The sequence below is a fragment of the Drosophila yakuba genome, chromosome 3R (assembly GCF_016746365.2).
Source record: "Drosophila yakuba strain Tai18E2 chromosome 3R, Prin_Dyak_Tai18E2_2.1, whole genome shotgun sequence".
Taxonomy (NCBI): Eukaryota; Metazoa; Arthropoda; class Insecta; order Diptera; family Drosophilidae; genus Drosophila; species Drosophila yakuba.
The window spans coordinates 17669765-17697742 of record NC_052530.2 but is presented as its reverse complement, the minus strand read 5'-3'; the positions used below and the strand labels follow the sequence as shown (position 1 = coordinate 17697742).

The window sequence follows — 27978 nt, the reverse complement described above, 5'->3', positions numbered from 1 at the left end:
AAAACAGTACTGATTAACTCTATTTCGTTGAGTTTTGTTCCGACAAAGACATATGTGCTATCTTATTAGACTTAACTTGTATATCACCAAATTATCGCAACCTTTAATAGAAGACATTTAAATGAGTAAACAACTTTGGATGTTCGACAGAATAACCGAAGTTTTGAAATAATCGCATCCCACCAACTTTTTGGCAAAATAATAAGCACATTCACTTTAGTTATGTCAGTTTTTTTATGTTTATTGCACAATTACAATATACAGGTTCACTTTCATATAATTTATTACAACTAAAATTACTACGGTATTGAAAAAATATGTGTGGCGACTTTCATTCAGTTTACTCGTACTACTTGCTAGAGTTTGGGGGTGGGAAGGGGCTGGGTCTGGTTAGTGAAAACATAAACAACAGCAAAAGTTTGCATAGAGCCCGAAAACGAAAACACACACGTGTAAAACCTAAACTAAACTAGAGCTGTGGGTAATTTCATTTCATATCATTTCATTTCATACAAACTCGGTGCACCACGGCACAGTTTCAAAGTCAACAGTTTTTAACAGGTCCGCTTGGGAAAGCATAACAAGGTTTAATTTTATATATTTTTTCTCATTTTTATGCGCTTTATGCAATGGTGGCATTGTCAGGGGGTTAAGGGCGCTCTTATAGTTAACATAGTGACGATTATCTAATATGGTACATTCACTTTTTTTGTGTTGGTTGGTTTTTTTTTGCATAGGATTTTTTTATAAAAAAAATTACAGTATAAGAATTCGTTTTGAGCTTAACAAAAACGCAAGCTAACTAACCTAAACGACAGAATTCGAGCGCTACGTCGATCGATCCATCAGTATAATAAATATTTTCACGTTTTGTGTATATGTGGCTTGGGTTAACTATCCTAACTAGCTGCGTATAAAAATATTCATAAACATTCGTATAATTTTGCTCAAGTCTTAAGAATACAGTTGGTTTCAATATGAATTTGAAGGCATTGAACGCACAATGTGCGCGTTATTGTTTGATATTCCTTGTTTCTTGGTTTTGTTTTTGTTTTTTTTCTTTTGGGCGGGGCAAATTGTTTGGGGCGGGTTGGTGGTTTTTATATCTAATTGCTTTCATATGGTCATCAGTGGGGGTCAATTTGTACAACTGACTTTGGGTGCAGTTAGGGCTAGGGCTGCTTGGCTAATCTAGTTACAATAATGGGCTTAGGTCTAGTGCATAGCTATGCGTGGATATATCATTCTAGCATGGTTCTTGTCGTTCTCTCACGTTCTCTATAAGGCACAGATATTTGTTACATCAGTTGTTTATACACATAAATACTTTTTGCTTAGTGAAAATAAATACTACATTAATTACAAAAATGTACAGCGAAGATGGGGAGTTGTGGATGGGGCTACACCTCCACGCCGTAGTTGCGATCCACCACGTAGTCGAAGCGCTGTTGCTCGGCATCGCTAGATGCAACTGGAATTGGAGCGGCTGCTGGTTTAGCATCAGTTTGGACAGCGGGGGAAACGACGGGAGTGGCAGCAGGAGTAGCAACAGGAGTAGCAACAGGAGTAGCAACAGGAGTGGCAGCGGGAGTAGCAGCAGGAGTAGCAACAGGTGCTGGCAACTTAGGCACTGCCCCGCTGGTGGCTCTGTGGGGATGCTCACTGAGATTCTTGTTTCGGTTGCTGCTAGCCACCAGCGCCGTGTTGATGGCAATTGCCGTCTCAGCTGAATTGTAGAACTCATCCTCATCCTCTTCCTCCTCTTCTTCTTCGATGGGATTAGCTTCCGGCAAGGTAAATTCACTGGGCAACTCGGGCACCGACAGGCCCTTGCGTGTGAAGAAAGTGATCTTCTCCCTGCAAACATAGAGCATTAAAATACCTGTTTTTTATGGCTAAAGTGCAAATATAACTTACTTGAAAGACACCAAATCGGGACAGCCTTTGGGCACCTTGGTCTTGCGCAGTTTGTGGATCTCTTTGGCGGTCTTCATCAGCAACTTCTGCAGTTGGCGCTCCTCGGGGCATTTGGCAGGATCGGCGCGGGCCACCAGGCGTTGGAACTCCTCGTTTTCAATGGCCCATGCGGCCACCAAAGGATCCTTGTTTTCGCAGGCCTTCTGCAAGCTGTTGAGTAAATCAGTATGTTATAGTTTTCACTTAATCTTGGATTTCTATTTAAAAACTTACACTTCCTTGAGGTTCTGCAGCTTGGCGATTTGATCATTGAGGAAGTAGAGTTTGCTATGCTGCGCCTGCAGATCCAGCTCCAAGTCCAAACTGGTGCGGGGTATGTGAGTATGATGCAGTTCTAAATACAATTAACGCAATTAATAAATATCACAGCAAGAGGTGTATGCTTTGCAGTACTTACTTGTGACTGACTTGGGCGCCTTCGTGTGGAAGCGCAGGGATCGGCGTTCGGCAGCGCCGCGTTGGAAAGTGTGGGGCGCCACACCGCAGTGCATCGCGGAGTCGGAGTCACTGCGATTGAGTCGGCAGTTGTAGCGATTCTTGCTGACCGCTGCGGATGGCGTGAAGGTCTGGGATCGCTTCACGGGCCTGTCGTCCATCAGCTGGGACTGGCCACGCGATTTCTCCGGCAAGTAGGCGCGATCCGTGTTCGTCTCCTTGTCGGCGAACTCCTGCTTCATGTTTTGTAGGTAGGCATCCAGCATGCCGCTTGCTGTTGGTTGGGATAAGATAAATATTTGAATAAATGTACTATTGTAGAAAATATTACATTTTAGAAACTCACAGTTCATTAGGCCAACATCGCTGACCAACTGCTTGTCATCCAACTCCTCCTCTTCGTCATCATCGTCGTCGTCGCTGCACTCCGGCTCATTGAGCGGACCCAGCTCCAATAACTCGGCGGCGATTTGCTCCTGCAGCTCCATGCAGGGCGCTTGGTTTCTGGTCAGTGTGGATGTCTGGGAGGAGGTAATGGTGGACTCATCCGACGACTCCTCCCGGTTGTTGCCACTGTTTGGTGCATTGCTGGCGGCAACGGCCGCTGCCGCTGCAGCTGCGCTGGTGGAGGGAATGTCCAGAGACTCAAAGCTGGGAATGAATTTGGAGCTCAGCACGTTGTACCACTTCAGTGTGGAATCCTCCGGGTTGAACTCGGCCATGCTGATCTGCACAGTGCCCTAAAATATTGACCATATACAATAGTTAGATCCCGATAATAAGAATGAAAATTGGTGCATAAATTATACTTACAATAATCTCCTCCTTTTGTCCAGTCATGGTGACCACAGTCACCTGCAGGCTCTTGGTCAACAGCTTGTCCAGCGTGATGGGCACGGCGAATGTATCATTGAAAACAGGCTTCTGGAAATCGCCCAGCGCCTTGGTCCTTATGGAGGTCAGCGAATTCGGCAGCAACGCAGCACGGAGATACCTAAAAGGCAAACGAGTATGCATTTAGTATGTGCAACAGATCCCACTAGAATATCGTTGTACTTACACCTGCGAGTTGTCCGCCGAGGCAGTCCACAGGGCCAGAAGATTGTTGGCACGCTCCAGAGAGACGACGAGTACACCTTCCTGCTTCAGATACTTCAGTCCAATCTGGACTTGTGCCAGCTCCTTTCGAGGCAGATGGGCGCGCGACGCTTCAAAGACGCCGGAGTCGCCGGCAACGGACTCATTGCTGACCGCCGCCGAAACGGATCGCGTGTTGGAGGTGGAGGACGATCGGCTGAGCATCTCCTGCGGCAGATCCAGCAGCGAGGGCTTCTCCGAAATGGGCGAGAGTGGCGCAGCAGCCAGGTTGAGCGGGGTACCCATGTTCAGCTTCTGCAGCTTGGCCTCCAGCATCATGCAGTCCAGCACGGTGGAGTCCAGGTCGTAGGGTCGTGCTCTGACTCCGGAAATCGGAACTGGGGGCGGGGCTGTGTAGGCGGGAGGGGCGGGCAGAGCATTGGCATAAGTGGGCTCCTCCTTGAGGGCCTGCGGCGTCTGATCCGCGCCCGCATTATACTTCATCGGCGAGGCGGGCGGCGTTTCCATGGAGAGGCTGCTTCTAGGCGATAGCGTTACCTCCGCGGATTGCTGTTGCTGCAGGACGGGATGCACGGGATGCAGACGCTGCTGCTGGTGCTGTTGGAACAATCTCTGCGAGCGACGTCTCAGATCCACCACGTCAATGGGCGAGTCCACCGCAAAGGGATCAATGTATATGTCGGTGAAACTCAGGGCGCTCTTACTGCTGGCCGTGGACAAGGAGCCCAGACTGCTGCCACTGCTAATGGAGAAGGTGCTCTCCGAGGAGAAGGACTTGAGCCGCTCCTCCAGCAGCTTGGTGGACTTCAGGGCCTCTTGCAGTTTGTCCAGCAGCAGCTGCTTCTCTTCGTGGAAGCGCAGGCGATTGGCCACGCATGTGTTGTTCGCTTCGTAGGCCTCCTTGAGGTCCTCCTCTAGTTTGTGGCGCGTCTGGTGGATCACCCGCTTCTCCTCCTCGCTGCGGGACTTCAGAGAAATGCTGTTCAAGTCGTTCAGCAGCTTCTCCTTCTCCTGGATGAGCAGAATGCGATCCTTGTCCGACTCCAGTTGGCCCGGCTCAATGCGCTCCACATGATCGGCCAGCTGCTGCTGCAGCTTCTTGATGTGCTTGCGCCACTCGGCGTACTGCAACTTGGTCTTGGCCATCTCCGCGAAACGGGCTCCTCCGTTCAGATTGTCCCCTGATGATCCGCACAGATCCGTTTGACTGGCCACGCAGACGCGGTCGAAGGGCGAGGCTAGGTCCGAGTTCTCCTCGCTGATTTGCTGGCGACCCAGCTCGTTCTTGATCTGCACCAGACTGCGCATCAGCTCCTCGCGCACCTTTTCGCCGGAGACCAGCGACTTGTGCACCTTGAGCATCTCCTCGCGAATCGCTTGGACCTCGGCGATGTCGTAGCATCCATTTTCCCGAGCATTGATCTTCTCGCCCACGGAGTACAGCGTGTTCATGCCGCGCTCCGTGTAGGATATGTCATTGGTAATGTGGGTCAGCTCCTGCTTCAGCTGGTGGACTCGCTCCCGCGCCAACATTAGATCGGCTCTTAGGAGTTCCGGATCGTGGCGACTCATCGAACTGGAGGAGGAGCACACTGGAAATAAAGGAAGTATATTAGTTTCACGTTAAGACATTTGAGATTAGGTTTTCAGAACAATAGTTCTACAAGTGCTTTGTTGACTTATGGCTAACATCTACGATGTCAAATTAAAGATATGGACTTTAGCTAGAGTTTTCTTCTCAGACGCATGTTTATGTTGATTGTTTATTACTTCGAAAATTATGGCACAAGTGATAAGAATAGTCCCAAAATCAAAATATCTTGACACCAGGAACTTAACTAGATGGTAATACTTACGACTGCTTCGGCTGGCCGCCAACTTCAGATGATTGTACTCCTCCTGGGCCCAAAGAAGTCGCTGCTGCTTAACGTCGAACATCTCCCGCTTGTTCTCCAACTGATCCTGCGCCGCGGACAGATAGTCACTGAGCATCTGCTCCTGGACAGTCTTCCACTCCTGTCGCGGATCCTCCAGCTGGGTGCTTTGCGCCAGATGGTTGATGTAGTAGGGTCCGATGTTCGGATCGTAGGACTCCTCCCAGCCCATTGGCAGCTCATCGCCCACACAATCCTCGAAGGTCTGCGGCTTTGTGTAGCTGTAAGGATACAAATAGTGGGAAATCAAGAGGTTAGTTACAAGTTATACAAGTTACATGCTAACATTACGAATCTCTAGCATTCCGAAAGATGTACATATATCGAACCTTTCCCACGGCAGTTAGTGCTGCTTGGAATTCCGATAAGATTAGCGCGTATTTCCTGTGTGCATTTTGGGTAAGTAAAAGTGGGCAATACAAAACACAGTCTCCGGCGGCCAAGAGTGTCGCAGAAATACCAATTTCTGAAATTTTAACCGCAGCCATGCGGCGGAATGTCTGCGCTCTGTTTGTTGTTGCCAAATGCCGCTGGCAAATGTCTAATCTTATCGAGGCCATAACTCGCATAGTGCGGCAAGAAAGCAAAACAAAAGCCAGCGGACAAATAAGCCAGCCATAGCCATAACGAAAAATCCTAAAACGATGACGATGACAACGTCGTCGTCGTCGTTGTCGTCTTCCTTCTGTTTGTTTGCGAAACTCAATTTCAATATCAGGCAACAGCATTTTCGCATTCCAACGATAATTGCTAATCGCCATGGATTGATTGTTGAAGCATACGCACTGGGGCACATATCTGTCTGTCTATATACATATGTATATATATATATCTGAGTGTCTCCTCAATTGCGTATACATGTCTTTGGCTTTTTGTTTTTCATTAGGGCGAACTCGGCAAACTGTTAATTAATCATTGCTTTGGAATTCGCACAGCCATTAAAGAAGCTCCCGCCGAATAAACGCAGATACAGATAAATAAATCTGCGCCATATGCGATAGATAGCCAGAGGCAGTGCGTTTCAGCGTTGTAAATCGCTTTATGGCATGCAGTTCAACGAACGATATACTGCGATCCAGATCATATATTAGCAATTCATACTCGGGGGTTCTGCCCATAAAAGAAAGCTGCGCTCTTAAATGGCATCGAATATTAAGTATACGCCCGGGTGGTTTTCTCAAGAATGTCTATCTATATCTATCTATCTAACTATATTATATCTAACTATATTTCTGACTTTTTATAGATTAAAAGCCAGGCATATTCACTTAAAAGTGTTTTTCCAAGAGGGCAATAAAATTACGCATACGCAGTGTATGCCAACAATATCGATTTGAGTTGTTGGTTTTAATTAACTCTGAAGTTATGGAGGAATCCTACTTATGGTTATCTTTAACTTGTGGCTTTAGAACGCAGTATGTCTCTTAAGATATTTGCTCGTACATATGAATTTGTTTACAGATTTTCCAGATTGCAGTTGCCTCTCTCTGCTGATTGGGTTGGCATTTTCTTGGAATATCTGGCCACGAGCCTTTTGCCTGCTGTTTGCGCTTTTAGACATATTTTTTGGATCGGCTGTTTTATCTGGAATCGAGTGTTGACGAAGCCATTGAAAATAAAATTAGCGCAGCTGGGACTAACAATCGATTTTGTTTATGATTGACTGGAATACCGCGCTATCCAAACAAAAACAAACTGAAGACGACGGCCGCTGACTAATTCTCAACTATAGATTTTCTTGCACATATCTACTTACCTACATATGTATGCCTATGAATTTGAAGAGCAAAGCGTCACGAAAATAAGTTTAAACAGGTTGTTAACTTTAGATTTGTTAATCTGCGTTTATATTTGGCATGGATTGTTGAGCAAACATTCTAAAAATCGCCATTTAATAGATTGATTATCTTAGATTGCGAATTATGACGTCCGATGGAAATGGATGAAGTTAAAAAGAATGCTTTGAAACACTCTTAAAATTAGTTGCTTTATTGAAATAAGCTAATAAATGTCACGCCTCTTTGTGCTATAAAAATGTGTGACAATATTAAGATGGTAATAATAAATTTACATTCTAAAATAATTATTTCCAGCTTATTAAAAAATGAAAAAGACCTCATTTGAGGGTATACCTTCAGAGGTTAATTTCTCATGTGAACGTGCACTTGGACAGGGACTCCCATTAATATTAAAGAGTCATTGGCGATAGCTTACTGCCCATATAGTACATATATAGTATTCACATCTATGAATGTGTATTTATTGCAGTTGATTGAATTAAACGCCCGCCTTTGATAAACGGAACAAGGTTCATCCACTTTGCACCCGTAGCTCGAAAGCAAAACAAAAGACAAGTGACACAGAAATCATAACGAGTAGAGTAGTGGGTTGGAAAGAAATAAAATATAGATACGAGGCGAAACCGAAGCGATCCCAACTGAACTGAACTAAGCTCAACTGAACTGAGCTGAGCATGAATAAATAAACTGATACTGATACTGCCACTGCCACTGCTACTGATACACAAATGCAGCCGGAGACATGTGCCAGTCTCTAGTCTCTTGGTGCACTGGGGTCCAAAGCTCCACATTTGACACACAAAAGCGATCTCACGATCGCCAAAGACAATCGCCAGCGAAAATACTGACTTGACTCAAAAACAAAAAGCGAAAAACAAAAAATACATGACTTTGACTTGGCGACGTTTGATGTGATTTGATGTCGTCGTGGATTTTTCTTTCTTTTTTTTTTCTGGCCCGTCGTCGTCGTCAACAACACACGGGGTTTCATAATTACAAATCAACAAATTTTGTATTTATTTTTTAGCCAACCTTTTGTTTTTCTTGCCGTTTGTAGATCAAGTTGGGTAAACGGCACAGTTAGCCAGCTTGCATTACTTCTATTGAAATTTGTTGTATAAATAATTGGGAAAAACTAAAGTACACCCTAATGGTAACACTCAGTTCATTATGCCTTTATATAATTATATAAATTATATCTTATAGTCTTAGTTTTGAAATGCAAATCCCGGCCACAGATAATGTTGCTATCTTTGCGGAGGAATCGCCCAGGAAAGACAGCTCTCATTGGGGAACATGCATAAAATTCCCCGAGAACCTTTGAGAACTTCTTACCCTGTCATTTCAGTCAGAAGCTCCCCCTTTTTTCCAACGGACAGGTGTCATGTGTGGCAATTAAATTCGGTAAACGGCTGCCGTTCTTTATGGCGGTCTTTAATTAACTCAATAGGAAAATCGTATACAATTTTTATGGGCTTTCCATTAGCGCTTGACCTCAGCGACATCCACGACATCAGCACCAACAGCAGAGACACCCCAGCCCTCCCTCTCACCATCAGAAATGCAACGGCAAAAAATCAATGGAAAGCGAGGCGAGTGGGCGTGGCACCGGTTACCAAGTAATAGGGCTTCATTGGCACTTTTGCAGATGCTGGCAGAAAAACGAGGAAGGCAGCTAACGAGCGACTAACGACTTGTTGGCCTTTTAGCAGTTAACTCGAAACTCGCCATATAGCCCACATTGAACGTTAAGATGGCTTTGATATGCATGTGTGGCATGCACACACAGTTTTGGTTAAGATTTGGGCACTGGGAATTATGAAAGATGTTTGAATTCGTATATGCATCTATTACTCTACTCAACAAAACCTATAATTGGTGTTGTGACGAAAAATGCACTTTAAGATACTTAATTGGCTTAATTTTAAAGGAATCAAACATTTAGTGTTTGTGCCTTGGAAAAGAACCTATTTTCTTGGCCGCTCCTGTGCGCCCACAATCGTGGCCGCCGAAAGAGCGGACAAGAAATCTGCATAAATTAAATTATATTGTAAACAAAATATTTATGGCGCGGCGACGTAGCTTCGACCAAGCGCTGTAATAAATTCGCGCTTTAAGAAAAGAGTAAAAATAAAATGACAAAAAGGGTGGGGGAAATATATGAGGAAAAACAAGTTTCGGGCCAAAAATATTTCAGCATGAATTTCGTTGTCACAATATGACTGAAACATGGGCATGGCATGGCGCATTCGAGGGGAAAATAAAAATAAGAAATAAAATACAAAACAAGAGCGTACGCTGCCTCGACTATCAGATACCTATTGGTCAGCTATTGGGGTCACAAAGAAGTTGTAAAGTTCTCTTTTAAATGTCGATAGAATTTGGCCAGGAAAATAACAAAATTACAACAGCTATCGGATATTCCGAAATGTATATACTTTATAGGGTAGGAAAATCTTCCTTTTACCTGTTACACACTTTAAAACGAATCTAGTATACCCTGTTACTCTACGAGTAACGGGTACAACTACGACGAAGACGATGGAGTATCGATGGCGATGGCGAGTGGCCAGCAGAAGTTGTCATTAGGCAGCACTTAAGTTAACTGCTCTCAGACACCACAACACCACAAACACCACATACACCTCATACACACTCACACACACCGCGAAGCACACATCAAGCATATTATTTAACTGTTCACGTCGGGTTTTATGCTAATTCGCGGCCATAACCAGTAAGAAATGGTCTACAGAGTTGACCATTTGATGACCAATAAACAGCAAATCAAAAATCTTTCATTATGGGATTTGAACATAACAAAGTGCTTAGCAAATCCAGTGCCAGATTAGTCAATTGCTTTAGTCTGCAAAACTTTACGGCGGCTTTTACTGTTTTCATATTAGTACTCAACTCTGTATTCAGGTTCGCAATCTGAGTTTGTTATAAAAATTCTATCTATTCTACATAAGCGTATCTTGAGGGCACGTATCATCGAGAAAACATACACCACCACTTATGTGCTTCAATCTTTAATGCCGGGAGTAATGCTCTTCACCCATATAGGCCTAATAATATTTTGTTCCTAATGGCTTTTTATCTTATCTGACCATTTAGGTTCGCAATTCGAGTTCCGTATCGAAATTCTTGAGCCTAAGCCCATGCATTGTAAGTTTGAGTTGCTATCTGCGCGGATTCAATCGGAAAGCCCCCGTCAATTTAAATTCTTTTCCAAATTGATTTCTTTAAAAATAGCTCCTAATGAATTCACATCGGGGAGAATCTCACAAATTAGCCGGCCATTCATTGAGAAAACGAGCTCTCGAGTCGCCGAGCCGCGAGATCATTTAGCAATTCAAATCGAGGCCTGCGTCAATCAAGCCAGTCTCGAATGGGTATAAATGATCATGTCCGAAATAAGCATAATATTAGGCAGACGAGCGAAAAAATAGGCCCAACTCGACCAGCTCGACTTGGACCACTTTGCAAGCGAGTCACGTAGCTTCGTAGCCCCGCAGTCGGATTTACTCTATTTCAATTATTTCGCTTTGGCGGAACTGAGACATCGAACACGCAAGTGGAGACCCGCAAGTGTTCCGGTTTATATTCGAGCTCGGCTCAAAGTGGTTTGGGAAATTAATGTCAAGTTGATGTATGCAAGAATCATATAATCTCCACGTTATAACCCACTTTGATCGCGACTGACCCACCAAGCGACCAAGCAAACATCACCTTGACATACCTATCTCAGAAATACTATACTTTTATAATGGGTTATGGTTATGCTCTGCGAGGAATGAGGAACCAAAATGCGCCGTTGTGAAATAGTTTTATAGCCAGGCTGTAAATTGTTTGTGATTCAGCAAGAGATAAACAGCACTCAAAGGTTGACAGGAATAATGATTCAGTAATTGGGTAATGGTTAAACTAATGGTTAAACTAGCACTTGCCATTTCAACATATGATAACTTTATGCCAAATAACATAAATTGTCGAACGGTTCATGAACACAGCAATTATCTTGAAGACTTCATTATCGAAGGTCAGTTAGTAAGGGAAGTACATTAGTTTGGATAATCTAAGTAATGCTGAATTACTGATACTGAGTGTATCTAATGTTTAAAATAAAAAAAGGGGCCCCAACTTCAAATGGGCGTGTCTAAGAATATCTCATCTAATCTTTCCACAAGATTGCCTCTAAGTAAACAAAACTTGAGACATGAAGTGGGTAACTTTAAAGGTAAGGGCAGCCAGAACTATTTATAGTGCAAGGCACACACCGCGAATCAAAACTCATGATCGCTATCTCACAGATGCTTCAGAGAAGATTCATTGTGAAAAACAATGTTTAATAATAATCACTCGCATTATTTGCCCTGCTTCTGGCACCGCTTCTCGACTCAGTTCCATTATCTGTTCACAAATATTTTCGAGCTTAATCAAATTACGCTATAAAGGTCGTACATCGTTTTATCTTATCGCGGTGTTCGTTGTTCGGTGTTCGTTGTTCGGTGTTCAGTGTTCGTTGTTGTCGTATTTGCTTTTGCTGTTGCTATTGCCGTGCGTTGCCTTTTCATTTAACCAGATCCCATTCAAGTGGCGTTCGCAGTGGACTTGTGGATGGAAAAGTGGTGTATATTAGCTGCATTTCCTGTTCGCATCTTGTCTATCTCACACTTCCACTTCCTTCCGGCGCGATAAAAAGCGGAAACCGCTTTAATGCCCTGTCCCCGATTTGCGTGAAGCTTATCAAATGCATTTTACGAGGCGTCTCTATGAATATTTTAAATATTTCAGGCCTCCTCCCTCCCACACACACACAAGAAATCACACAAGAAAACTCCAGAGAAAATGTCAATGAACTGCGCATGCGTTGAGCCAAGATAAGACGAAGGTTTTTCTATTTCTTTTGGGTCGGCATTATCTCCATAGGAAAGTGTTCTACAATCTGGCCAATGGGATACACGGATTTCGGGGCTTTTGCACCCCACATATCTGGCAACCCACTCGGCTCGGCAAGTGGGTGTCAATTACGGACTTCGGAATCCAGAGACCCCTCAAACCCCAGGGCCCCATCATTCGATTCCGAGTTGCGTGGGTTGATCTCACATTAGTCACATCGGAGAAAAGAAATGGAATAAAAAACATGACGACCCAGAAGAACTTATCCATCTTGAAAGCTCTCAGAAAATACAAAAAGGAAAATAAACTTTTGACTCTTCGTCTTTCACATTTGGAAATCACAAAATGTCTGCCATAAATTCCAAAGTGAACAATTGAAATAAATTTTTGCGCCATGAGCACGCCGACTGCATACAAATGAACTATTAAAAAATTCATAGAATTTATACATGGACATAAACAAACAGACAGCCAAGTAAACGTACAACATATGCAAAGAGCGCCCACTTTGGCGCTCATGGCAAAATACAAAAATCAAAATTCAAAATCCAAAGCCATAGCCATAGCCATAGCCATAGCCATAGCCATAGCCATAGCCATAGCCAAAGCCCAAGCAAAGTAAACTTAAATTGAAATTTATGATTTTTAATGACCTGTTGACGGGCGTTTTGTGTTTGTGTTTCTGTTTCTGTTTGCTTTTGCGATTGCGATTGCGTCGCTGACTCTGATTGTGCGAGGTCCGCATTCTATTTGCGTCCACTGTAATTGCCAAAAAATTCGAAAGCTAAATGGCAGATACAAATTCACAGAATTCTTCCAAATGCATAATTTATAAGGGGCACAGTTGACTGGCGAAAATACGTTCGTATGTATGCCAACTAAAATGTATCTGCACATATGTGTAACCCGATAGATACTTTCAGTTATCAATTTCCAATTTACCTATCAGAACTTTGAAATTCTTCACTTTCGCAAATGAAGATTAAACTTTTCCATCAAGGTGTAGTTATTGGCTAATAAAAAGATTTAATCAATACCACTGATAACCAAATTGGTTGGTGATTCAGATGCCAATGAATGAAGTATGCTATTTACAAAATCACACCATTATTAGATTTTAATCAACTAAAAACGCGTGACAGCAATAAATTTGAGCTGCTTACTGTAAAATGAATATTTTTGTTAATCCATTTTGTAACGCTGTGAAAGCATTTTAAATTTCGATTTTCGTGTGGCTTTTTGGGAAATATGCGCAACGGTATTCAATACGTCAACAAAAATTCTTGGTATGCGCATTATAAAAGATTTAAATTCGACACGACAACTCGGAAACATTTCTCCCGCCCACATGGTACAACATCATGGCAAAACATTTCCAACCGATCCTAACTTATACATACATATAACATTAATACATATATATTAACAAAAATTCCTACTAATTTTGTGAGTGTGTTGGAAACCTTGGCAGCATCAAGAACAAATGCAAAGTTTGTTTTGCTTTGGATTTTGTATTTTTGGCTTTCGCATTCTCTTTGTTTTTGGCTAACTTCAGACTTTTCAGACTTCAAAGTGTCCACCTGTGCATTTTTCTTGATATTTCTTACTTTTTGTGACATTAGTCGGTTCCGGGAATCGCCAAAGTAGATGCATGGCCAAGAACCCCAAGATGGAGATACATTCGGTGCCCCTTTGTTATACCCGTTACTCGTAGAGTAAAAGGGTATACTAGATTCGTTGAAAAGTATGTAACAGGCAGAAGGAAGCGTTTCCGACCATATAAAGTATATATATTCTTGATCAGGATCAATAGCCGAGTCGATTTGGCCATGTCCGTCTGTCCGTCCGTCTGTCCGTCTGTCCGTCTGTCCGTCTGTCCGTCTGTCCGTCTGTCCGTCTGTCCGTCTGTCCGTCTGTCTGTCCGTATGAACGTCGAGATCTCAGGAACTACAAAAGCTAGAAAGTTGAGATTAGGCATACAGACTCCAGGGACATAGACGCAGCGCAAGTTTGTCGAATCATGCTGCCACGCCCACTCTAACGCCCACAAACCGCCCAAAACTGCCACGCCCACACTTTTGAAAAATGTTTTAATATTTTTTCATTTTTGTATTGGTCTTGAAAATTTCTATCGATTTGCAAAAAAACTTTTTGCCACGCCCACTTTAACGCCCACAAACCGCCCAAAGCTGCCACGCCCACACTTTTGAAAAATGTTTTGATATTTTTTCATTTTTGTATTAGTCTTGTAAATTTCTATCAATTCGCCAAAAAAAATTTTGGCCACGCCCACTCTAACGCCCACAAACCGCCAAAAACTGTCCTTCGCACTTACACTAGCTGAGTAACGGGTATCAGATAGTCGGGGAACTCGACTATAGCGTTCTCTCTTGTTTTTATTCTCGCCTCGTCTTCGCTTTTTTGTTGTTTAAGATGAATGCAACTGCAAAGTTAAGTTTACGTTTGCTTGGCTAATAGCCGTAAGCCATCTCGTGTTTGCTATTTCTTATGTGTGAGCACAGAAGTAGTAGTAGTAGCAATAGTTGTAGTTGTAGTTGTAGTTGTTGGCCCCTCGATCGTGGTTGTACTCTGTCATTAACAAAACAACTGTTGCGACCTTCACATACCAGAGCAGCCAAGCGACTGTGCGCCAAGCGAGGCGAGATCGCATATGTCTGTATGTTTGTCTGTAGCCCATATACATACATACATGTATAAATATTACAGACAAGTTCAGTATAATAGAATTCTCGATCTATCAAAAATCCATATTCAATCAAGTTCAGGCTAACCGAAGCCAAACTAAAAGAGTTTTTGTGTAAAAGTTGATTGATGTCAAAAATTTCTAGCTTAAAGAAAGATAACACCACAACCCAAAAATCCCACTCGAAAAATCAGTTTTGAACTTAGTATTTTGAGCAATACTGTCCTCTACACACACATGTCGAATATATTGAAGTAAAAAAAGGCGAAAAATCCGACTGCAAAACGTGAATGCGAACTCGAACGCAAATCACAAGCTGAACGACGTCAACGTCTCCGCCTCGAAATTATATTCGCCCGATCGTCATACTTGCGGGTATCGTATCTGATAGAATTTAGCCCGCAATAATGCAACAGAGCAGGGGAAGTTCCCTAGCCCCCTATCCTCTAGCCCCCTATACCATATACCATTTCATTTTTCATTCCATTCCGTACGATACCATGCCATTCCATTGTGTTGGGGCCCCGCATTCCAGAGACATGGGGTCGTGTGTGCTCGAATTGAACCCAGAATACTGGGAATATACGAGTATGCATAAGCATATGCACTTACTTACTTTACTTGCATATCTGGAACTGAATCTGAATCTGGATCTGGGGTGGGGAAAATGGCGGGATGGGGGGCGGTGGCCTTTTGATGGGAATTTCGTACATTTCCATGGCAAAAATGGCAGTGGCTTCCACCCTTTAATTGTGGGAGCGAAGTCAACAAAGGAATAGGCTTGTCAAGATCAAGTAAAAATATACCATTTCGCTTTATGGATTAGCATGAATATTTCATAATTGCAGTCATGGGGCGGTGCAGAATACATTCTTTTGAAAGGAATATTACTCGCTTGAAAGATTTCCCTGCAAATTTCAAGCATTTGTGCAAGTATACATAAACTGGCAAGAGATTTTTCACTCAAAATTCGGTTTGGCTTTTGGCAGACACTTTGGCGATACACAAATTGTGTGTACATGCACAAAAATATGCGTTTAATTCAATTGAAACTTATTGTTTGTGGGATTCATAGAAGAGATTCAAATGTTTCCGTGGTAAAATATATGAAAGCAATAGCATTGCCAAGATCAACAAAGAATTTGTGTGCATTAAATGGAAGTATCTCATACATTCATATGTAATAATAAAGAAATAGGTTAGATTTTCAAAAAATAGTTCGATTCGCTTTTCGCAGACACTTTGGCAGTTCTGTGCACAAAAATACTCGAAAGAAATATGTATTTCTATAAATACATATGTACATATACCTTGCTGGTTTCTGCAGACAGTTTGGGAATTCACATCTTGGCCAAAATTATTTCAAATATTTATTCATTATTTTTTCGTTTTAGGTTTTTACATGCCATTCGGCAACAACAAAAGCAGCAACATTCAAAAATACTTCTCAACGTTGTCTACAAATAATAATAATGAGCGGAATGAAAGCTGGCTCGAAGGCGAAAAAATGCCAAATGCCGCATGTCAAATGGGCCAATTAACATTTCTGTTATTTGGCGTATTTAGTTTTGTTGCCTTCTTTTTGTATGCCCTCTTAGTTCGTCTTTTGTTTTATAAACAAATATGCTTTTGTTTAATTTTTTTCGTTTTAACGTTGCTTGAGTGTGGAATTTGTTGTTGGAGTGTATGCAAAAATGTAGCCAAATTTGTTGTTCGCTGTTATTTTTGACGCCGGGCCATTAAATACATATGTAAATGATGTGTGCACCCTCTTCTTCTTAACGTCTCGCCTCTTCATATTTCTCCCTAATGTGCCATAACAATCATTTCTATACAAATCCGCATTCGAAGCGATACGAAACGAAACGAAACGATACAAAACGATTCGAAACCAAATTCCAAAATATCTTTTTCTGGCATTTTTGCGGCCCGCTCGGTTTGTTTGTTTATCTCGCCCAAACAGATATTCATATTCACCGAAAAACCAAACTAAACCAAAACCAAACCAAAACCAAACCGATGGCAAAAGAACTTGAAAGATTTCCAATTTTATGGTAAGCGCTCGTGGCATACCATGGAATTTTAGTCCGCTGGCTGTTGCTTTTGGCCAGACGGAGGAGGAGGAGGTGGTCATAACCGACCGATTGGCTTTTATTGATTCAAGAATTTGTTCGTATTTTCTTGTTTTGTGGGTCGTTTTGCGGTTTCGCGTTCTAATGTTGCTGTGTACAAAAATATGGCGGTCAGGGTCGGCTCATAAAGATAAGTATATTAATTGGCCATTCCGAAAGCGGACAGTATTAGTTTAAAATATCTTTAACATTCTTTGTTCTGTTTTTTTGCTTAAGATACAAAGTCGAAAGTGTAAATACTTTTGGTTGAGCAGTGGAACTATTTTCCTGAAGTTTCAAAAACATTGTCAATGAGTTCTGCTGAACACATTTTACAGCTGCCAACAAGTTTTGGCCATCTTTCGGATACATTTGCATAATGTTATTAAAAGATACTTATCGAATTCTGGCGCGTGTTTCAAGTCCAATAAGGAAAAACACGAAAAAATGCGGTGCTTATAAGTATGTATGTATTTTGAGCAGTTGGCATTATATAAGCCAATTTAGATATTCTTGTTGTTCTTGGCAGCGACAAAATACAAATTGTACAAAATATTTATTAGCGGCAGCAGATGCGCGCACTCACACTCATACGCACACACACACACACACGCATGCGAATGTGTGTATCTAGGAATGTGTGTATGTGATCATTTACTGCGAGGCAAACAAATAAACAAACATGCATAAATAACTCGTTGCAGTTGCAATGCTTGTCGTTGTTGTTGCTGTTGCTGCTCCCATGTTGCCTCCAGCAAAGCGAGAGAGATAGAGAGAGGGGGAGAGAGAGAGAGAGGGAGGGAGAAGGAGCGATGGGGGGAGCACTCGACTGAGAGCGAGCGAGATAGCTGCGGCTCAGGAATGCGGTTTTGACAAGTTCTTCTAAAATTGTACGGGCAACTTTGCTATTTACGCTATGAAACAACAACAACTACAACAGCAGCAACAACAACAACAGCACGGCGAGAGAGCAACAGCAATGTGTGCGAAGGAGCACGGAAAGCAGAACATGAAAAGATACCAACAACAGCAACACAAGATGGTTGCGATCGCTGCGAGTGGAAGAGGGAGGGGGGGAGAAAGGCAGCTAGAGAGAGCGAAAGAGAGCTGCGCTGGGGGGCAGACCCAGCAACAACAACAGCAAGCGCAGCACTAGCGACATTACACTGGAAAAAAAAACAAAAAAAAAAAACTAGAAAACTAAAAAACTAAAAAACCAAACTAACAGAACGTAAAACTAAGCAATTCACAATACTGATCCTATAACTTTAGAATAGGCACATAAAGCCACTTGATTTTCAGTTCAGCCAAGCAAATAAATTACTTACAGTTATAATGGAATCTCCAATAGGTTTTCAGTTAAGTTGAAGTACCGTTTCTACTATTAATAATAAAAATTATTAGGCAAGTCTTTTTAATATCGCCAGAATGCACTTTATTTTCTTGCAGTGTACACACAGCAAGAGCGGCAAGCAACTATGCAGCAATGTCGTCGTCGCAGTTGCAGTTGCAGTTGCCGTCCCCGTCGCTAGTTGAACGAACGATCGAAATGGGCGGGGGGTTGGCCGAGGGGGCGTTGGGTTGGCAAGTCGGTGGGTTGCGGCTGGGGTTGCTGGGAATGCGAGAGGGGGCGCAGGGCGCGGGGTAAATGCATTTTGTGCTTGGAAATAGGCTGCGGCGATAGTTGTTGCTGTTGGAAAATATTTCAAAGTTGCTGTGAACTCACAACTGCGGCAGCGGCATCGGCACCAATTGAATGCAATTTGCTTGTGTTTGTGTGTTTGAGTGTGCATGCATTTATTAAAGCAATGCGCGCATTGCCTTAAATGCCAAAGCTACTATGAATGTATGTATCAGAAAAGCATTGCATGCGTACACTGGAAACAATAATGTAAAGCTAAACTAAACTCAACTTAACCAATTCAGTTGTTGGTTGTTTAGTAGTTTTATTGATATATAAATTAAGATACGAAACATTTGTTCGAATATTAAAAATAGAATATTAGACTATTAAAAAATAGAATATTAAAAATATGAATAATAAATACAACTATTACCTAATTCCCATAGTGCCAAGTTTTTTGCTCTGTGTACGTATGTATCTATGTAAGCTACGCCCTGATTTTTGTATTTGGCAAACATTCCAGGCGCTTGGCAACATTTTCTGCTGCTGCTGTGCTGTTGCTGCGTTGCTGCTGCTGCTGCTTCCATGCCGCAGCAACATGCAGCCCATAAAAATGTTCTTATTTATGTACATATTTTGCCGGGGCAGGCGATGCAAGCTGTAAGCTGCAAGCTGCAAGCTGCAAGATGCGAGAGCAGGGAGCAAAGTCAGTTGCTTTGACATGAATGTCAGCTTTGCGCATTTAAGCAGTTTAATCAACATTTTTCAACGCTCTCGCGCACTCTGCAGCCGACTTAAATCGCGCCATTCCGCTCTTTTGAGCCGGTTTTTGTTGGCCAGGCCATATCCCGTGTCCCATGTCCCATGTGCAATGTGCAATGTGCATCCTATGTGCCACCAGTACTTGCATCAGTGGGTATAGTAAACTAGAGATGGGCGTGTGACAAAGACACTCGTACGTTCAACCGCACAGCAACAGCAGCAGAAAAAAATCTGATTTGCAACAATATACATACATACATATGTATGTATATGTATATGTGAGTATTTTGTCGCTCACATTCCTTCGAGCGGCGTCAGAATGCGATTGCATATCGGTGAGCTCTTTTGCCCTGACCCACAAACCAATAAATTCCAGCTGAAGTATCCCAAGAATGCGCCGAGTCGAACAAAAAGAATCGGGCAAACGAGCGAATGAATTATGCGCTGTGGTAAACATTTTGACAGCGCACGCAGCACACTCACAACACCAAAAACACCAAAAACAACAGCACCAGCAGCCCAAAGATACTTCGCAAAAGATACAGCCAGACATACAGCAACAGACACAGACACAGACACACCAACAGATACAGATACATTTTTAAGTGGCATCCCAGGAATGCCGATATACAGCTAAAGTCCACATATGGCCAACCGAATCACGCTGCCACACCCCCCTCTCTTCTGCCCACCAACACGCTCCCGTTCTGCCTGCCTTATCACTTCATTAGGCCATAAATTCGACAACAAAACGAAATTCCACAGTTGAACGAACAGCAGCAAACAACTTGAACACCTACGAGATACACAGTTACCGATTCAGATACATTCCACAGCCACAGCCACAGCCCCCTCCCCACCATGTTAATTATGCTCCTCCTGCACTCGCTGCATCGCATCCGAAAGATACAAAAAGAAAAAAAAAAAGAAAGGAAAATACATGTGGGGAAAAAGAAACAGCAAGATCAGAAACGAAGTAGCCAAGTCACTTCAACACCAAGAATCGCAAATACTCTCAAGAACTGATCTTGCAAAACAATAAACTACTTTCGCTCTGAAAGAACTCGCATTTATAGCTATTCATTATTACTTTAAGCATTCGAATGCTAAATAAATATATTATTGATTTGTAGCAACGGCACAGAGTAGTAGACATACCCCCAGCAAGGGTATCCAAATGAGCGACGCATACAAAATGTGCGTGCGCCTGCGCAGAAGCCATCAGCTTAATCATCGCATAGCCCCCCGCAGATTCATCTGCATCTGCCGCCTTTTGGGGCAGACCTTAAGAATATGTTATGCGCACTCAAATGGCATTCGGAAAGTGCTACTGAAAAATAATACAAAAGTTTCGTGCAGCCAACAAAAGGGCCAGAAAGCAGAAACCAGCAACTGGGCTGGAGTTGAAATCCCCGTCTTAAGACCCAGCCTCCAATGGAATGCTCTACGCTGTAAGGGGCAGTGTGTGCTTTGTGCATTGGATTTCTGGTTAGGCCATAAAGTATTTAGTCATGGCAGCTCTCGGAACAGCTGATTACAGCGAATGCCATTGTCCACACCAAGCGCGTCCAGTGCCTGCCTGATTAGGGCAATTAATTGCCAGCGATTAAATCGAGAAAGAGAGATGGCTCTCCTTCATCGGAGCGTGGTATTTCATGGGAAAGTGTTTTCAAATAGCAGATTAAAGATTACACTCCTATAACATCGTTTCTGTTTCTCAGTTTGAATTCCCTCGTTCAAGTGTATCTACTGCATGCGAGCAGCTGCAATATTCGAGACGAGGAATATACAACATATGCTCAGGGCATGGAATAAATGCCTGGTTCTGGTTCGCCCTTGGTCAGGCCATTTCGGTTGTTTAAAGTGCATCTGTTAGTTTTGAAAATCCAAACATTGCCCACATATGCTGGGAGATTTTTATTTAGAAATTGGTTAAGGACATGCCAGATATGTAGAGATCACTAAACAATAAATATACCCTGCTAAAGCAACAAAAGAAAATGTATCTCACAGCAAATTATTTCGAATCTCGAGTGTGCACATTCCTGGGCATGCATTTTGATTTCGTTTCGTTTCATTTCACTTGCTTTATTATTTTTCATCGCCGCATGCACTGCTACTCGTACATGGAGGAAAATTGCTACCTTTGCACAGATTTTTCGTATGGACTACGGAATATATATGTGTTTATATGTACATACATACATCATGATCCGTCATGAGAGCCAGCTCAGCATATGGCAAAAATCCGACCAGACGACGACGATCGGATTGGCATGCAGACGAGTGCAGAAACAAAATTAGCGAATAAAAACAAAAACCGACCAACAAGAAAAATAAAAATGAAAAGATACTATAAGCGAAATGCCTGCGGATCGCGCGTGCAGGCAGCCAACTCGAAATCCAAAGCCAAAGCCACAGACAAATCCAAATCGGAATCCCAATTCCGAGCCACAACCTCGGCCAGTAATAACCAGACCAAAGAGCCACCAGAATACCAGAATCGCGGCCCTATCCACGTCTCCTCAAAATAAAAAGCACAAAAAAAATAAATAAATAAATATCAAAAAAACCTTAAAAACTGAACAACTGAAAAATCGCCAACAATCGCCGGGCGTAGAGTAACTTAATTTTCTGCTCACGTCTGCAGTTTCTGTAAGTGAAAAATTGTTCAGCTGCGCGAATGACAGCTGAATTATTATAAATCGATATGCTGGCCACTTGGAGATTCACGTGAAAAAAATGGCAAAAAAAATAGGGGGCTAGTCCGAGTCACAATCACAGGGCCTGAGGTGCGATACACTGAGAAAATGGGCAAGTGCTTTGAGTTCAAAGGGTTTAGTGAAGTACGCAAGAGCTTCTTTAAACCATAAAACGAGTATTGGGAACAAATAACATATATTTAGGAATAAATAGAGTTCATAAATATATGTTTTCTAAATTGTTACTTGTTTATAATTGTTATTTTTAGTTGCAATGGATATGTGGATACTTTTATTGGGAGACTGCAATTTTCAGATTTTATTTCTGCCTGCAAAGCGGCGAGCCCTTGGCTTGTTTTCCGTTTTTCCCTGCTACCCTCTTAATTAGCACATGTTGAAAAGGAAATCATTATGCTTGATAAAAATCACAAGTGTTGATTGCTGAAGAACGTCGCCGCTGACATGCAACAAGTGCGAGACAGGAAAAGTCGTTGCAGATCCGTCGTTATCGTGGTTGTTGTTGCTGGGAAGTTGTTGTCGTTGGCTGGAAGTTGTTGCCACTTTTTAGATGGCAGTTGGTGGCAAGTTGCAGCTAGCCGGGGCTCGCCGTGGAAAAACAGACGCTTAAATGGACAAAACATGCGGTGCTGCGAAGAGCGACTAAAGTTCGCTTATGTATCTGTCAGATACATTATGTACCCATGTGCCTATCTTTGGCCAACGAGTGTCGCTGTTGCAGTTGCAGTTGCTGGTGCTGAAGCTGGTGCTGCTGCTGCTGATCGCAAGTGCAAAAGAAAATATTTTTTAACGCTTTGGGCCGCGTACAGCAAGCAAACTAGAAAATGCTGCTGCTGGCAAAGCCGCGCGTTGCATTCATGCGCGTAATCAAATTGTAATCACGGCTTCAACTTCGACTGCAGCAGGGAGCAGCAGCAGCAGCAACTGCAACAGCAGCAACAAAAATTTCTTCCCTGTTGTTGCTGTTGTTAAGTGGAAATACTTGTTGCACAAATGCAATGCATGCTGCACGTTGTTGTTGCCTGTTGCCGCTGCTGTGTATCTGCATCTGTTGTCCGCGTACAGTGGTTATTGCCTAAGTGCCACTACTGTTGTAATGAAATAGCAATATTACAACAATCACACTAACTGAAATATTAAGTGTTTTCCAACTGACTTACATAAAAAAAGTAAATCAATTTATTAAACAACTCGTCAACTATCTTTGACGCTTCAACTAACTTGTATAAGTATCTGAATCAGTTTGGATGCAATAAAAACTGTTTTGCAATCTTTTGACATTGTTTTTATGGCATTTATCACTGTAGGTGCAGCAGCAAACGGCAATTGCATCTGCATTCTTTCCACTTTTCTTGCTGCCGCTGTTGTTGCTGCATTGCCTTGTGCAATTTATTAAAGGAAAAATGCCGTTTTGCAGCTTTCCAAGTTGCTATACATGTACAGAGCAGCGCAGATATATGTTTATACATCTATATATATATACAGATAGTTATATACATATATATATATATCTTTGTACATACGCGTGTACATGTGCTGGCATCTTTCGCTGCAAAAGCCAAATTGAATTTTATGCAAATTTGTAGCTCGTTTTGAGTCGGATAGAAATCGCCACATCTAATGCATAATGCCTGGCAGCACACGCATGCACGCCTCTCCCCTATTTTTCAGCTCTTGTTTCGATCGCCCGATTTGCGATTTGCGATTTGCGTTCTTTATGCAATTGGCCGATCCAGCCGGATTGGCCATCCAGCAATCCAGCGATCCATCGAACCAACCGCTCGATTGTCCGCTCTCGAATTAAAATGCCACAGGTGGAATTAGAACGCCACAATCTGGTTGGGAGTAGAGTGCACAGCGAGAAATATCTCGACTTACCCAGGGTAAGGTTAAGTTAATAAGATAGGATGAGGAATGCCAATGAACTGGCGGATCATCTTAGAATAAATATCTTTAAATGCTTTATTTTAAGATGCTCCAAACCTATACATTTCAAGCCCTTTATAGGCCATTTCTCTCTATTAAAAATATATAACTTCTTTCAGTGCACCTATTGCCTTTTTATAACGTTTTCTGTGCTACCGATCGGATGCAGATACTCAAGTACAGCCCCCGCCGCTGGCGCCACTCTGTCCGACTTATGACAGCGATCGTTAACCGCTTTCGCTAGGCCTTTTTGGCGGCGATTTGAGTTTATGTAAAACAAACGAGTTCGAGTCACTAGTCACTATCCCAACTGGTGGTAGCCAAACCGAATTTGTTGCTATTTTATACATTGATTTTTTCCCTGTGCTGTTTTTGGTTATTTCTTTTATGTAGCTCCTATGAATAGATCGAAATACTGTCACCAAACACGTTTTCTGTCTAAAAACGCACACGAAAAATATTCCACTATGTCGCCGCCTTGTTTGTGGCTAAACAATTGGTAAGAAATACACAAAAACTTGCGAAAAAATGTGAGCAACGAAATAAGAAGAAGACGGCGTCGAAAAAATGCCAAATCGCATGGCCAAGTCAAGTCGTTGTTAACTTTTGTTTATACAAAAAACAAAAGAGAGCCACCAACAGCAACGAAATCACAAAAATACCGCCCGTCGAAATGCTGTACGTACAAGTGGGAAATGTACTCAAGTTAAATACGCTGCGAATCCAAAATTCCTTGGGATTAATCATATACTTTATTGGGACACATACAGAAGTAATTCCATGACTTAATTGAGTTTTACAAGATCTACTTTTAATAATTAATTAATTCATTTTGCGAAAAGAACTCTGAACTAAACAGTAGAAACAGATCTTCTGCAAAATTGATTTAATTTTAGAAAACCTTAGAAAATGTGCGCCAAAGCCGGCCAAGCAATTATCGGTAAAACATTTCAAGGGTATCGATAATTCGACCTTGCATACTCATATTGGAATAGATATTTATTTTTTCTGTGATTTCTGTTGGCTGTGCTCGAAACGTGGCGAGGCCTTTAAAGGCCGCCCGAGGCCTGGCTCGCTTCGCTTTATTGTAGAAATTTATTTATGGTTTATTGGAATTTTTGCGCGCTACCGGCAGCAATTTTGAAAATTCAATAGCACTGCGTGTTGGGGGCGGGGGATCGATAGACAGCCGAGGGGGGCACCGAAAGGCGTAGATGATTTGGATACAAAATATGCGCGAATGGGCAAAATACCAATAAGAGGTGCACAGCCCTAAATAGTTTGGTTTGCTCAATAGAAATGGTGAAACTATGTTGGAAAATATTGTATTGCGCAGGTGCAACCAGAAGATACAAATCTTAGAATTATAAGTGTGCTATGAAAGATTTCTAATAGATATTATTTGCTTCCAAATAGGTTAAGTAAGCCATAACTCAACCATTAAATCCCCTAAGGTCCTTCAAGCTATACAAGTCTATAACCCCGAAATCTGAACATAACGCACATAGATCGCCGCTTTGTTGTGCCCACTGGCAGACATTCGTTCGACATATGTGCATATACATACATACATATGTACATGTATAATCTACTTGATGCATAACCCTAGCAAATGCGCAGATGTTTCGTTTCGATTTCAAAGGCGGGGGAGGCGGAAGGGTGGAGGAAATGCTGAAATTCCACAACGCTTAATTCAGTGAAACATTTCCAACAATGTCCATGCAATTTGAAACAAACAAAGGGAATGTTTGTGTTAATTGAAAGCGTGAAGCGCACACAGTCCCAAACGAACTGAAACAATAAGGCGATCACAGATAGAAATGCACTGAAACAAAAATGACAAGATCTTTGCTATAGTTACTTGAACCCTGATGTTGCAATTATAAAGAGGGAAGGAATTCTCCATAGTTGCCGAAAGGCAATACTTTGGTTTAAAGCAATTTAAGATGGCAAATCCATTTAATAGCGGACCAGCATTTTCTCTATCTGTGAATATCGAAAGATTGAACTCAGCGAAAGAGAGGGCGAAGAATTTCAGAAATCAATTATTTCGAAACTGCAAAAATTCCTACGTACATTTTGCAATTGTTTATGGGCAAAGCGACAGACAGAGATGGCGAGTGGGGCGGCAGCGAGGGGCGCGAGCGAGAGGGAAGACAAAAAATGTGAGCGAACGGCAAACTAAAATGTATCTATGAGATACATGGCCTGATCGCAGCGCACTCGCTCGCTCTCTTCTGGCTCTCTCGCACTCATTACGTATGAGTTTGTTGGTTTTGTTTTCCTTTTATTTTACAGATCATTCGCCGAGCTTTATTTAACTTTTGCTCTCTCTCTCTCTCTCTGTGTCTTGCTTTGTTTTTGTATTTTTTTGTATTTCCTTGGCTTTACAAGCCTTTTTTTGTTTGTTGCCACTCTCAGTTCAGTTCAGTTATATTCGGAGTCTTAATCATCGCATCGGAATGTTTACTCCAAGTTTTTCCCCCGCTCCGTTCCGTTTTGTTTTGCCTGCTGCCGCTGCCTTGTTTAAAATATGTAATTTATTTCGCTGCTGCTGCCTCCTCTTGCCTCTTTGTTTTATTCTCCTTTTTTTTCATTTTTTTTTTTGCTTCTTTTCGCCTCCGCCGATCGCATTCCTTTACACACACAGCTGCAGCACGCACCTTTTCTTTCCGGTTCAAGAGCACTTCGGAATCGGAATTTATATGGGTTTTTTTTAGCTTGTTGGCCGGAGCTTCCTGAATGAGTGAACTGCTGATCTCTCACCTGAGTTTTGTGCCTTTGTAGGCCACTTACAACTTTACGGGAATTGTATTCTAATTGAAATTGAATCTCAATGAATCCTCCACTTTACTTATTGACCATTAATAAGGCAATAAGGTTATTGTTGCAATTGAAATGGTATTTTAATGGTGATAACTATTCTAGTATACCCAACAAGTTTCTAACTAACTTTCATACTGAAACTATCTGTTTAACGATATCTGCGATCTTTTTGGAACACTTACCAATCTCTGGGATCCAGCCAGGTGGTCTTCTTGTTGATATGATCTATGTAGTAGGTCTTGCCGTCGAAATCCTTGGCAATATCCCAGCCATCGGGAAGTGGGAAATCGCTGTGGTGCTGTTGTTGTTGCTGATGATGCGTGTGTTGTTGTTGTTGTTGCTGCTGCTGCTGTTGATGATGTTGTTGCTGGTGGGGTCGCAGGTGGTGGGGATGCAGATGATGCTGCGACTGCGATTGCGATGCGGTTTGTTGCAGATTCGGCATCTTAGTTTTGTTTCTCGCTGTGTACTTTGGGGAGTCTGAGAAAACGTCGTTGTTGCTTTATTTTTCACCCGACGCGCGCCTTTTCTTTCTTTTTCGCTATCTACGCTTGCTTTTTTTTTCGGGGGGTTTCTCTTTGCGCTGTTTACATTAGCAAAGACATTTCAATTCCGTTTCTTTTGCTCCGGCGATAATGGAGACCGACCCGACACACACAGACACACACACACGCGCGGGCGCACACACACGGGCGCACAGGCACACACCGAGCCACTCGACACACGCGCGCAGGGGAGAAAGAGCGGGAGAGCGCGGGCGCGCTCTCAATTATTTATTTACTTTTTTCGTAACTGCATTCCATTCCAGCACAAACACACGCACACACACATGGGGGCGAACACACAAGCGCACGATCACTGCTCACAGTTGGTGCTGCTTCTTTCCATTTCTTGATGTTGTTGTTGCAAGCGTTTGGACTCCTTTTCTTATTTACTTATATTCGCCTGATTGAAACTAATTAACGACGATAATCCAATCCAACCATTCAGTTGGTGGTTCACAAAAAAATATGTACTTCAGTTCAGTGAGTTCGCGCCGTCGCCGATCTGTTCGGTTCCGGAATTCCTTGGGGGAGCAGCAAAAAACACGAGTAGCGCGCTTGATGACCGTCCGATTTGGATTCGGAATTTGTTTTGGTAACGTTCGCTGCTAGTGGTGC

General features: G+C 42.4%; 1 protein-coding gene across 2 annotated transcripts; it reads right to left on the bottom strand.

Annotated features, from left to right (window-relative positions):
• Nucleotides 1–215: 215 nt before the first annotated feature.
• On the bottom strand, nt 216–27959 carry LOC6537278 (protein kibra). Of its 2 annotated transcripts, XM_039376816.1 has the most exons (10): nt 27001–27959; nt 5367–5665; nt 3473–5102; nt 3226–3406; nt 2759–3152; nt 2375–2686; nt 2191–2311; nt 1918–2127; nt 1614–1857; nt 216–1565 (listed from the first exon to the last, which is right to left on the bottom strand). In XM_039376816.1, exons 1-10 carry the CDS (start codon nt 27261–27263, stop codon nt 1401–1403), a joined length of 3819 nt encoding a protein of 1272 aa, XP_039232750.1. In that variant the 5' UTR covers nt 27264–27959; the 3' UTR covers nt 216–1400. The 2 variants fall into 2 exon arrangements, with proteins under 2 accessions (XP_039232750.1, XP_002097836.1); XM_002097800.3 differs by having other exon boundaries at nt 216–1857.
• Between the last annotated feature and the right edge of the window lie 19 nt (nt 27960–27978).